The 14,603-nt window shown below is 36.0% G+C and overlaps 1 protein-coding gene across 1 annotated transcript in view; it reads left to right on the forward strand.

Moving 5' to 3' along the window:
• The first annotated feature begins 2,524 nt into the window (after window positions 1-2,524).
• grik3 (glutamate ionotropic receptor kainate type subunit 3) overlaps window positions 2,525-14,603 on the forward strand; it is a 142,979-nt gene continuing 130,900 nt past the window's right edge. The window contains exon 1 of the mRNA XM_053494552.1: window positions 2,525-3,273. Within this exon, the coding sequence (XP_053350527.1) occupies window positions 3,075-3,273 (199 nt within the window). The 5' untranslated portion in view covers window positions 2,525-3,074. The remainder of the gene's footprint in view (window positions 3,274-14,603) is intronic.

A 14,603-nucleotide genomic window follows, 5' to 3' on the forward strand; every position in this document is an offset into this window, starting at 1 on the left:
GCCTGTTACTTGCACAGAGATGTTCAATCCTGACATTATCTTCAGTTGGCTACATAAGCCTTTTTTTATTCTTCTAAAGGAACAAATGAAAATCAATGGGCAAAAATGTTTCACATGATTAATTTTTTTTTAGCTCAATACAGACCGCAATTTCTCCAAACAATTATGAACAATCTAACAACTTTAACACTGTAGTGCCTCTTGGCCAATAACAGGGCAGGATTTCATGTGGAAACTTAAAGATACCTAGCATGCATTGATTGCCTCTTTCTGTTCAGCTTGAGAAAAGAAAATAAATAAATAAAGTGAACTAAGAGCAACACTCATCTGTGTTTCAGGGTTTACAATGGAGGCTTTGTGCGCTTAGAACCATTAGCTTTGACGGACGTGCCAGACAAGACATTGATCGGCAAGCTTGTAAATGCACCGGTAATCATCACAAAAGGCAACAAGTACAGACACATGCAGTAACTCTTGACTTCACAATCCTGACGCTTCCATCATATACTAAACCACACTGAAAAGTCTAAAACTCTATCTTTCTTTTAAAATCTCCCAAACTTTTCTACTCTTCTCTCCACCATAATAATATAATAAAACAAAAATATAATTTCACATATGAATAATTAAAAAAAAAAGTTTTTTAACAACAACATTTTTAGCTGTCCATCAATATTTCTTTGGGAAACAAGCAAGGGTATTAGAGTGTGTTTATTAAAATTGACTTCTCCACAGTTTTGTTAAAACATTCAAAGTGTCCATCTGTCCATTGCTTATTCGGAAATCACAAAGCAAAGAGACAATGCATATATTTAACATTTTCTGCTCTGGTAAAGTAACAAAGAAAATTGTTGTTGCTGGAAGCACGCTGAGTGATGATGATGGCACGTCTCTTGCACCATCCTTCCCATCTTGTGTCGGCACACGCACCTGTCATGGTCGCTGATCAGAGTCATTGATCAGTTCCACTCAGTGCTCCAGCTAATGGAGAGCACGGCTGAAGGCCTGTCCTTAGAGGACCATGCGCTGTGCCACGATGTCTTGTTTGCCAAAGCAGTGTACGTTTTGTATTTCTGAAAGCAGCAATCAATGAATCTTGATAATGTGTGAGCTCAGGGCACATAAATCACATTGATAGTACTTATATTGTGCCAAAGGGTTGTAAATCCAGACCTACAGACATGGATATGCAGTGATAGTCAACTCCTGTGCTCTGACCAAATAGGTCCAATGACACAAAAGATTTTGTTGGCCACCAGGTTGAAAAATTCTGTTAAAAAGTAAAGATTTAATTAGGACCACTTTCTGTGACAGTACAATTTTGTAATCCTTATATAGCAACATAGCATGGAGCACAATTTACCAAGTGAATTACATCTGCAATGCTAATTCAGCATCAAAGCATGTCTGCACTATTGCTGATTATTGTGTTACAGGAATCCACTGTTGTTATGATCATCAATCTTGTCGCTCACAAGCAGATGGCCACATGGAGGCTGAGAACTACAAATGGTGGTACGAATACTATTCCAAATGCTTCACGACAGTAATAAAGTGCATGTGCCATGGATAAAAATAAATACACTTATCATTCTGCTTCATTGTATGGATGGCGCTGCTAGCTACACACCACAGAGACAGTCGGAGCCTGAAGAGCGGGGTGGTGGTATGTAGTGTCTAGGTGATCATGCTCATGTGTCACTCACTCTGCGTTTTTGATGGCTTCACATAAAGGGTGAGGAATGAGTAAATAAATAGGCACTAAGCAGTTCTGTGGACCTAATCTACTCGTTGTGACACAGACTGATTATCTCAGCTAAGGACCGTGAGCGCTTTGTTCGTGAACAGCTCTGTCCTTCACAATAAAACATGCTCTTTCGTGATAATTGTTTGACCTGTTCCTTCATTTTAAATTGTAATAATCTGATGTTAGTTTTGTAAACCTGCTGGATCTGTGATACTGCTACTACTAGTACTGCTACTAATTCTACTTCTATTTATAATAATAATAAAAATAACAACAATAATAATACATTCAGTCATTCATTTTACTAACTGCTTCATCATGGTCAGATTCACAGTGGATACTGAGCCTACCTTAGGAACACTATAGAGGCATTTGCCCTAATCTGTTTTATCTTTGATAACTTATGCACCCTTTTAGCAGCACAGGAACAATATAATAATACGAGTATTATTAATAAAGGTTCATAAAGAAAGACGATCTTAAACAGTTACTGTGTTCCGCCTGTGCAGTAAGCAAAAAAAAAAAAAAAACTGTTAGACGTGCACGGAGACGTTGCCATTTTTGCTGGTTTATATGTCAACAGTTTCCACCAAATACAGTGCCTGTCCATTTAAATATATTTAAACATGTTTCTATCAGAACATTGTGGTTTGTTGTGGCACTGTGCGTAATGACGCAGCAACCGGAGCTGGCACGCGCGTGACCGCGCGCGCGAGAGAGAGATAGAGAGAGAGAGAGATTTGCAGGTTTTTCTCTAAAAAGTTGCGTTTCAACGGAAGTAGCAATAAAAAAACTTTGAGTATTTACAAATTTAAAGTGTAACAGCGTGCAAATAGAATGCCAGTTGTTTTAAATCAGCGGATTGGGGTTTGCTCTTAATAACCCTGCACCTTCTGAGTTACTTGAGCGTCTCTCAAGTCGTTCCAGCGTAAACACGGCTCACCAGTTCAGCGGTGCACGTAAACGGAGCTTGACGCGTATGCAGGGAGAAAGGGATTCTGTCAATTTGCTGACACCGCCGAGAGAATTTTGTGTAGTGTAGGCGCAGTCCCCTTCCGCGTTGGCGCGTACTCCAGCCCAGTTGTTGCGGCGCGGTCGGAGGCACTCAGCGGGAGGAGGAGGAGGTCCGGAGAGTCGCGCGCGCATCCTAACAAACTAACTAACGGCTAACGGACGCGTGGAAAGGGGGATCTGATCTGATCTGATCTGATCTTAGTTAATCCGAAACGACTTGTGTCGCGACTTGTGTGCGTCAAGCAGAAGGTGAAAGAAAGGTCCCGTCCAGTACAATGAGAGCCAGTTGGTCGCGAGCAAGAGAAGTCCTCTCATGACACCCACCAGTGCAATTCTGATGAACGATTCCGAGACGTCCGTGGATTCCCTAAAGAGTGGATCGCACGCACTGAGAAGCATGAGAAACCCGTGGCGGTGGCCCCGGGGCACCGTTTTGGAATACTGGACAGCGGTCTTGGTGTGCCTTGTTTGGATTCAGTGCTCTTGCGGGATGCCGCATGTCATACGGATAGGTAAGATTACCAACATATTACTATGCGAAATGGACAATTAGTCCTGCGTAGAGTATATGCCCTTCATGGCATGCTTTGTCTAAACCCACTGTTTTAATGTTTATTCAATTAATTTAGACAATTCTTAACACTTAACTGCGTCCGCTGGTAAGATGAAGAGAACGTTAAAAGTGCCTCATCGATTGACCTGTTAAACAACTGGAACAAAATGGATATGAGTGCAGACTATAGGGATTATATTGCCTGTGAAATATTATTCTGAAATATTGCCTTAAGCCATACTGAGCCCCATAACGACCATAAACTTCAGCTTTGGTAAGTCACTTTACATAAGATGTCCGAAAAATGCTGTAAAAAATAAACGTAAATATAAGTGAATGCGTGATCTGTTAAAATGACGCCTAAATAAGAATATAGCTTAGGTTCTATCAAAAAAAAAAAAAAATCTATAAACATCACACCGTTTTCTTATTAACAAGTTCAATTATACAAAGTTTGCAGCATTTCTTACCACTTTAAACGCACATCTAAACATAATTTTAGGCTTAAAGAAGCTTTTCATTTTTAATTGTTGTAAAAGAAAAATTAAATACAAAAAAGGGTGAAAGTTGCCGACTCGGGGCTGAACACTCGGGAATGATGTGTGTGCAGGTTTTTTTTTAGTTCAGTACAACTGAGCTTTAAAGCTCGGCAAACACTGGAAGTTTACCTCCAGATAAATTGAACACACACTTTCTTATTCTATGTTTTACATGGCTACTACTCCTTTGCATCTAGATAGAGCAATTATTATATTTACATTAAGCATGAATTAGGCAAACATTCTTTTTTTAACACACACACACACACACACACACACACACACTGACACACACACAGTTTAGGTTAAAAAATATTTTTTTTACTTGCTAAATCAATTTATTGATTTAAGCTAATGTTTTATATATTTTTATCGATAAGCTATTTATGACATATTGCATAATGTAATGCTGTGTTTATAGATTTATGTAACTACTCTCTTATTAATTATTTAATGCATAGCTTATTTCTTTATTTCTGGATATGTTTGCATTTGTATTTAAAATTACTTTTGCAGCAAAACCTGTAACCCAACTATTTCTAGGATTTAAATGTTCCCGTTCATTCAAGATTTGCGTGACTGGTAGTTAATTTTTTTGTGGGAATAACGCATGATATTATGCTGAAGATTTGGAATTACTGTCGCAGCACATGTCTGTAGTCTTTTGCATTTGCAAATGTGAAAACAGAACCAATTTATCAGCAGCTGCTATAGCAGCAGAGTCTGAAGGAGCCTAAAATAGAATCTGACAGCTTTTGTGTTTCAAATGTCATCAAGTTGAAGCAAATCTAGCTTGAAATGGAATTTTGCTGCTCTAGTCTTTTTCTTGCTTACTTTTCCAAAGCACACAGATATTAACACACAATAGACATATGTCCATGCACATGCACAAAAATGTGATGATGCAGCTGTCAAACATTTATGTATATTTTTTGTGTTTGTGTTTATCAGTAATTTTTTACCATCTGGGTTTTGTATCTTCGGATCGTGTTTTGTATCTTCGGATTGTGCGCATCTTTAATTATGGTATTATATGCGTTTGTATTAAAAATACAATTTTAAAATTATATTTATTATTATTTGTTATAGATAATAAATAATATTCTAGCCTATATGCTATGTTTACCTGCCTTAAAGAAATTTTTACAAGTAAGGGTCACTGTAAAGGTCTATGTATATATTTTTGACAGAAATAGTCAAAGCTACGTTTTATACTGAGCTTTAAAGCTTAGACCACTAGATGGCTCTCTGAATTATTGCATAGGCGAAAGGTTTTTCCTTAGTTTACCTTACAGCATTGTAAAAATGCAAGTGAAATTCATTAACGTGGGTGCTGTCTAGAGAGGGAGGAGGGATGGGCCTGTGTCTCCCCATGAGGTAGCCTAAGCACATCTACACCATCTGTGTAATGGTGGGCATCCAAGGTGGAGTCGCTTCCACTGATTTCAGTGTTTTTACAATATACCTTTTGGAGGCCAGATGGTCAGTCAGTCTCACTCTGCAAGACTGTAAATGTCTGGAGAAGGACTGATTCCTCTGCGTTTCTGGATTATCTATGCCATTGCCCTCCTGTTCCTGAAGCAAAGCATTTTTTTTTGTTAAGAAAAGGACAATGTTTTGGCCAGTGCTGCTATGCTGATTGTGATTAATGCACGAGGGAGAATTTGGCAGAATTATTGCGCTGTTGTTTTTGCCCACTGTAATGCACTGAATATTATTGTCACCTTACATCATACATTAAAAACACCTAATAACTCCCTTGCATAAAATTGTAGATAATAAAAAGGTTATACCCAACATACATTCTTATCTTCCTATTTAATACATTGTAAAATGTATAAACATTACAGTTAGTTCTTAGATTTATAAAAATCCAATTGCCTTAATAAATCCTATATTTTAATCTTATCTCCATAACTGGTATAATTTAAGACAATTAAAAAAGATGTCTTTATAAATCCTAACTGTTGTCTTTAAGCACTGTAAATCGGACATTTGCCATTGTCTCATCTTCAGTATATTTAGAGGATGGATGAAACTAATTTATGGCCTCTGGCTCTCATTCTATTTCTGAATGAGGGAATTCAGTGCCAGACAAGGATTTATTGGATAATCAATTGCTTTATCTACCTAATACTTCAAGTGCTTCATCATTGCCAGTTAATCAATCCAGCTCATAATTTTATGTCACTTTTGTTTCACTTGCTCCTTTGTTCAGAGCAACAGTTGGATTTTTTGTATTAATTTTGCCTTCATATTATTTTAATTTTATCTCCTTTTCTCATGACATTTTTTCTGATAACATACTGATTCGGAAAATGATGTCTGTGCACTACCTACGTTATTGCTGTAGAACAGGCACACGATATCAATGGATATTAAAAGCAATGAAATAAATATAGAACTGATTTAGGTATGTATAGGATTGTATTTGCACAAAGACAGGCTTTACTTAAATATTCAAATATGTAGTCTTTAAATATGTATCTGAAATGTATAAAAATAATATAAACACACATATTCCTATAAATAAATTAAACATCGCTATATATTTTAGATACATATTTTAAGACTATATATTTAAATATTTCAGCTTTTCAGCTATTTCAGCAAGAAGCTTCTTATAACAAAGAAGCTGTAAGTAGAAGACATAGGAACCTGTAAGAAGAACACAGATGAAGATATTTATAATAGCTGTATAAATTGGCTAAATAATTAAAAAAAATTATACTCAGTAACATTTTTTAATGAACGTGCATCAAAAATTAAGTGGAATGGTGGTGCTAAGTAATTGTATTAAATAAATAAATAAATTAATTAATAAGACCACACAATATATGGCATCCTTACAAAGTTCTTTACATGCTGAATTAAGATTGTTTTTCCTGGGAAGAAAATTAATTAGAATGTTTTAGGTTTTTAATTAGACTCAGATTTCTTCTTCTACTATTTCTACTATAATTTGAAAATGGTTACCTTATAACTAATAAATCTACTTATTATATATGGCTTAAAACCTCTTCGCAAAGAAGTGTTTCCTTCTGTTTTGATAAGTGTCATGATGGCATATTTGCTATAGTGACAAGTTGACAGCTGTCAGTGTATGTGATTGTTATTCAGAGATTACCAGGAACTGTTGTTTTCTACATGAGGTCTTTCCTCCTCAGTGGTTAATGTGCCAATATTCTGGCTTGTTGAGCTAAGACTAAGATAAAAAAAAGGGGGTTACTATTTTAGTCGTATCTAAAATAGCAATAGCATTTCATGATGAGACAGTAACATAGACAGTAACATAAAGTATGTTCTTTTCAGTTTTATGACTAGTAAGTTAATATTTGTTTAATATTATTTTACATGTAACATTTCACATTCATTTTATATTCATTTTATTAACTGGTGTACTGTATGTCATTGTGACACTTTTCACTCCTATTGAATATGTGATAATATTTACTTAAGGAATTTTAAGCATTTAAAATAAGTATGTCAGATTTAGCCTCTCTGAATCGATAAGTGTTATTCTTAACCCAAGAATGTAGACTGAATTCCTGCAGTAGTAAAAAAGATTCCACAATAAGAAAGACATTCATTCATAAAAAGGCTGACAACAAGTGTGACATTGTAGTATACATAAAATTAAGAACACCATACATTTTTTAGTGGACAATGAGTATTTTATTTTTAATAAAAAAATTTATTTGTGTGCTGACAGAACAAGGAGTATGATGAACCCTCTTAAGACAGAAGGAGGTTCTGGGTACAGATTGCTGCTGAATGCTGGCCAGCACTCAGGCACTTTGATGCATGCTATTCAGGTTTCCGTTATCTCTATCTGGTGAAGCACCTTACGTACAACTGAGATAGAGAGCAGTGCACAGACCGACCGGGCGCGCGCACACACACACACACACACACACACACACACACACACACACACACACACACACACAGTATCTCTCTCTCTCTTTCTGCCATAACATACATGTACATACACAAAATCATAATGCATGTAATAATAATAATAATAATATATAGAAAACAGGTTGTTCCTTTAAAGTCAAATACATACAGAATCAGATTATGTGCTACTGCTTCACAGAATGTCTTAGAATATTACAAAGTATTTGTCATTTGTACAGTTAAATGCTTATTACTCTAAGAAGTGTTTCTATTAACTGATTACAGTCAGTGTAATAATGTGGGAAGACTGCAGTAGAGAGGAAATTATATACCTACAAGATTTGACACTCAAAATTTCGGTTAAGAACAGCAGTTGTTTTTAATGTGAATTTACAAAGCTAAATTTAATCACTAATCACTATATACATATACATAGTGAGAATATATTTACCTGGAACATAATCGGTAATTAAATATCATAAGCATCAGTGCATGATGCCCAACAGGAAAAGGCATAGAAGGTAAAGGCAATTTGAAAACACTCAGATAATCCACTGACATAGTGGGCCTTTCCCCGCATGGCAAGGCGTAAACTGTTCTCAGAGCAGATGGTGTTTTCATATCACGCTACAAAGTGTGTGCTCCACAGAACAAGGTCGGTGGGGAGCATATGCTCTTAGTAATTAAATAAATAATGTGCAAGTGAACCTTGTAATGACTTATGCGTAGATCGTGTCAGAGCAACGAAGATGAAAACCAGCATTTGGAGGTATTTGAACCTGTGGAGCTCTATTTGTCTCATGCTGGCAAGTTGGGGCTGTAAGGGGGAATCCAACAAAGTGCTTATGTGATGGAGTCAGATAATATTGTGCTGTTCCTATTTTATTCCACCTGCTTGTCTCTGGAGATGGCATGCCATTACAGTTCGATGTGTGCCCTTCTAGATTTGACAGCTCAGGGAAAATTCCTGGGTTGTCAATGTACGTGCTCGCGCTCTCCCTCTCTCTCTCTCTCACTCACTCCCCCAATCTCTTATACACATGCTGTCTTCTTTTGTGGCAGGTGCTGCAATATCAGGCAGAATCAAATTTCATGTTCTCTCCATTTGTCTTTATTACGAGCCCCTGTCTAACCCATCTGACTCTAGAGTGGCCTGGCCACTGCTTGAAAAGTCAAATACAATTAAAGCAGTGAAACAGGAAACATGTTGCTGTCTGACGACTAAGATATGGGTGGATATGTTTCACTATTTCTCTGCAAGCAAAACAACACTGCATTAGCAACAAATAAACACAAACACACTTACACCCACACATACAAACATGGATTAATTATCCACCATGGCTTGGCCTATGAAAAGTCATGAAAAGGAGAAGACTCTAGCCAGACGAAGCTGCTGAGCCTCTTATTTAGTTTGTTAATTAGCTGAAACCTTTTGATCCCAATTTTGAAAACCTGCCATGTTGCTGTGCTTGCCTCTTTTGTGTGTTGTGCCTAGCAAGATAAAGTGGACCCCTTTTCCCCCCTTGCCTTTCAAATAGTGGCATTAAAGGCCTCCCCTGTTCAACCTCCCCTCCCCATGCACACACACACACACTCACATCCACAAGAGAAGTGCCTTATCCATCTCCAGACATGGCCAACATCTGCAGAAACCGGGCTTACAATGTAGCTCGGTTGTTGCTGTAGTAATACAATAGCAGACCTTTTCCTCTTGCTTAATCAGGCTTAAAGAATGACATAAAGGATTCATTGGTCATGATTTCTCATTAAATTGAGAGTGTGTATGAGGATGTAGATTGGCTTGCACTGACCTTTTTAGTATCAGACTGGAATGGCAGGCATTATGTCGCATTATGGACCATGCTATCTTTAGGAAAAACCTGCATGGTGTATTCATAACTCTATTCTTTTTTCACAGCACATAGGACAATACCAATATATTTAGATCAAGGTCTAGCTAAAATTTAGCCACCTTGCTAACAAAGAACAAGACATGGAACTTAAAATTTTTTTTCTAATTGTTTTTAAAAACATGAGTATTATAAGTTAATTTTTTCACTGCACCTGCGCTTTGCAGGTCAGCGAGCACATGTGGAATTTTCTGGAACAGCATTTTTCTCTACTCTTTATGCCACTGTTCTTTTTGAGAGCCTGTAAATGATGTGGAAACTTGCCAGTCTGTGACTCATCAATTTACCATTATAACCTCTGTGCTTATCAGGATACACCACATGAATCCCCTGTTTGAAACATTTGACATCAGCTGTCAAATGTGAGTAAATTTAAGCATATATTTAAATGCAGGAAGGTAGCAGGCCAGAATCAAGTAAAACTATGTAAAACATTTTCAATAACATTTAGTAACACATTTATTCTGTACATTAATTGTCAAATATATGTGGCAGCTTAAAATCATAATGGTGAAACCAGAAACTTGTGACACTACCCTCATATGTTCTTGTGTGTGGTATACTGTAGTAGTTTATTTAAAAACCTATTTAAGCATAATCAATTTCCCGTCTTAATTATTTGTTTGTTTTTAATTGTTATTTAAAAATTATATTTCAAATAATAATTTCTAGATTCCAGATTTCACTGCTCAACATTTACCTTGTGTGATATGATGGATAATGGGTCATAGACAAGTGTTTTTCAAAAAAAAAAAAAAAAAAATCATAGAAATACAAATATACACAATATATTGTTTTATTTATTCTTAAGGAATGTTAAATATTATAAAACACAGGTAAAATAAAATTTTTGAGCATGGTTTCTGACCTGTCATCCATACAGGCTTTCAGTAAATGTATTTGCATATTGCTCTCTATTACCCCACCAAGACCATAAATAATAAATTGGTTATTAAAGCTTCACCAATACAGAAATCAGTTAAGTGTGGATACTCCACACATGTGAATAAAAGCTTTAATACACATTCTTTTATTAACCAGTTATGGTTAGCTAAAAATAAATATATGTATACTAACTACTGCCTTGATATCTATGCTTCCTCATAAGGTAGTGTCCTGGAAAGCAGTGCTCCGGTAGCTATGACAGTACCTGCAAGAAAATGTTTTGGGACACCCCTTGAAGGCAACATATGTCAGGATGTTGTCAAGACACCAACATATGCTATTACTCTCTAACCCCAAATAATATCTCTTATGAAAAAATCACACAAATTCATGAAAAATATGATCAAACCAGTTAAAATATTTAATCTAAACACATATGGATCCCCTGTCTCCAGGATAGGATAGTTATAAAGGCTGGTTAATGCAGTAGATTTTGTGGGACAGCAAAGGATGCTTTTGCTCCTTTGAAAAATTGGCAAGCTGAATGGCCTCAGAAAGCACGATACAAACATTTAATGTGGACATGACACAATGCCTTTCTGCATTCTATAAAGCTTCGGGCACATCAGAGTTTTCTGTTGAAGTAGAAAGCTTTTACAAAGCTAAACTGATTAGCAAAGATTTTTTTTATGTGAATATGTTTAAATGTGTTTAAAGTAGCAGGAGCATGCAGCTTACAGAAAAAATATTTTGTTATGACAACTGTCCTACAGTATATAGCCCTGTGATGGATTCACACCCTGTCTATGGTGTACCTTGCCTTGTTTCCTACAGTAGGTTGCCTAGGATAGGCTCCAGGTCCCCTGTGACCTTGTACACAGGAGAAGTGGTGTAGAAGATGAATAAATTAATTGTCCAATGCTGGCATCAACTTCATAGTTTAATCAGATGGTTGGGCATGGATAAGCTGGTTCAAAAAAGTGTACAACCATTCAATAATTGGTGAATGGAATGTCTTTTAGTGAAGTAATTATGTGAAAGTGTTGTTGAAACCAGTAGTGTGCGGGTCTGTTATTTGTGTGGCATCATTTAGAGCGCTGATTACCAAACACTGGGTCACCATTGTGATATTTGTCTAGTACACCTTTTAGTCACACGTGGGAGCTAGTTAATTTTCTACAACTATCATGGTTTCTGTCATAATTCTGCCTGCAAGTTAGAGTGAGAGCAGTGGAAATAAAAATAATCACACAGTCTGTAAAGTGTCTATAAATGAATTTAGTATAATTTAAAAAGTTTAGTTTTATTGTTGACTTTAAAAATAAACATACTTTTAATAGAACATTCATATAAAATTGTGATATATGATGTACAGCCTATCTGTGATATCTCAAGAATAGTTGGTTTACCATTTGAGGTAATAAAGTGATGGCAATGAAACGAGGTTGGTACTGTATGTTGTTTGAAAGTAATAAATTTTCTTATAGTCAGTATACAGTTGACTAAAAAAACAGATTTTAAGCTCCCTCCTGAAAATGCCGTTACTCTTCCACTGTAAATTTGACGTCCAGCAGCTAACAAAATTGATTAATAAATCTTGAGAGTATATATATATATATATATATATATATATATATATATATTCACAGAGTATGTATTTGTAATAGTTTCTTAAACACAATATCTACCTTTGTCTTCTCCATTCAATAATAACATTAATAATATGTTAGTAAATATATTAATCTATAAATTTATTTTAAAAAAGCGAAGAAAGGCATTTCGAATTTTGTTCCACGTTTTCTTTTAACATTTAATGCTGCAGTGTGTTTGTTATGTTAGTCATAACAGCATATGTGCACTCATGTTAATTTTTCCATAGGTGTCAACAAATTCTTGTCCTTCATTTATTTTCAGTTAGAGGCTATAGGCAGTGGCAGACAAAAGACTTGAGGTTTGACTCTGGCCAACATTTCTCGCATTTGACTTTGTTGCTTCAAAAACAAAATATATATGTAATGTTGCCTGAAAGTGATTTTTTTCATCTGCTTTTGTTTTTAAAATTTAATTTTTTCCCGAATTTGTATCAATACCCTTTTTAAATCAGCTTTTATCACTACCAACAAGACAGTAGATGCCTCCTCTAAAAACTGTTGGAGGCATTGCTATTTTCATACTGCTGTATAGCTACGATGTCACAGGGCACCTGGACAGATTTAGGGAAAAATACTATAGCATCTCTATACCTTATTAAATATATAAGGAAACACAGAGTACCACAGACAGATTGGATCCCTTCAGTACACAAAAATATACTATTAAAAACTACTAATTAAATACGCTACTATTTCAAGTACTATTTCAAGACATTCTATTATGTATTTTTACGCAAATATTTTTCTATTGACTCATTTGTCTGTGCTTAACATTTTGTTAAGAATATACAAAATGTTGAAAAAGATTAAAATGTTGTATATGCATGTATATGTAAATGTTGTATTTTCATTTTAAACAGTATCTAAACTACGTACATGAAGTACATCATGTTTATTTAATGGAGCAACCAGGTAAAATGTTACAGATAGTGTTGAGTCATTTATGTTTGCGGTAAGACGCTTTAACTGGAGTCTCTGGTAAATCGTTTTCCCTAATATACTACTCAATAAAAGGAGAAGACACTTCATTCAGACTGTAGGGTGTTTCAGTAACAGCAAACGCAGTGTTAAAACAATATTATGGACAGACAACAGTAAACAGATCCCAAATCACACAGAATCATGTGGAATGTTGGGTATTATAATACTACAGGTACTTGAACTGGGGGAAAAAATGAATAAAGTGAACTGATTAAACAACTTGAAATGGAGCTGTGATTAAAAAGCATGACACACGTCAAGGCCAGAGGACAATCAGTGGGTCTTTGTGCCGTTTTCCCTGCCGGTAATGACATTTAGGATGCTCTGCGCATAAGAATAAGTAAAAGGGCTGATGGCTGCTGTTCCATAGAGATAACTGGAGCCATGCAGTGAGCATGTGCTGGATGGTGCCTATTAAAGGCCAAGAGCCGAGAACTCTAGTCACTGTCAAGGTTTAAAAAGAACAACTCGTAAAGATATTACCTCCTTATTATGGGGCGTACTGACCAGCGTGATTGAATGGAACTGGGGTGGTCAGACATTTCATAAAGTCAGCAAGTCTGAATATTGTTAATGCCTAGAGATGCTATATACAGGCTTTCTTTTCCTGTCACTTCAACTGCCCTTCTCTTTCTCCTGCTCCAAAACCCCTACTCTCATCATTTTTGTAATGTGCCTCTCCGCACTTTTGTTAAAGAACTTGTCTTTGTAGAGAATTCTTCCATGAGGCAGACCTCATCCTGTCAGATTGCAATTTTAATCCCATTCAGCCTGTGCACATTATAGTAATCCCCACTGGCACACAATGGCCCATTCCCTACCAATCTAACCCCAGCCAATGTCTCATCTCTCAGGATTATACTATTTGTATCTCAATAATAACAACCAATTTATGTTCCATTTGTTTCCTTTCTGTTTTCCATTCTTAGGTTTTGAATACTGTCTATAGAAAGTGCTTTTTGACAAGAAGTTAAAATTTTAGATAAATGTGAATTAGAAGTTCATTTTCTGAAAATAAACAGTTGGCTTTTTAAAAACAATGACACTGATCATTACAATACCCTGTAATTTTGGAACACACTATTCTTCTTTCCTTAGACCTTTTGAATAGTTCCATAATTATCCTGCAGCCTTGATTAGTTGGCTGGGAAAATGGGTGGTGATTGCCTTTTGCAAGTCTGGATAAAGCTCAGTATTTTGCTCTCATGTGCAGTCCTCTTCTAACTGTTGATTAGCTGTGAGGCTTTGCCAGACTGACATCTTATCTGAGGAACTAAACTACACCTGACAAAAGGCTGCATGATTAGAAAGCTTGTTCTGTTCTGACAGTCAGGTGAAATGTATAGTATATCATTTTGTGAATCCACCTTGTGTAGCTGTGCTGAACTTATGCTACATGAAAATAAATTCAGAATTTCT

The sequence above is a fragment of the Clarias gariepinus genome, chromosome 4, assembly GCF_024256425.1.
Source record: "Clarias gariepinus isolate MV-2021 ecotype Netherlands chromosome 4, CGAR_prim_01v2, whole genome shotgun sequence".
In the NCBI taxonomy this organism is placed as follows: Eukaryota; Metazoa; Chordata; class Actinopteri; order Siluriformes; family Clariidae; genus Clarias; species Clarias gariepinus.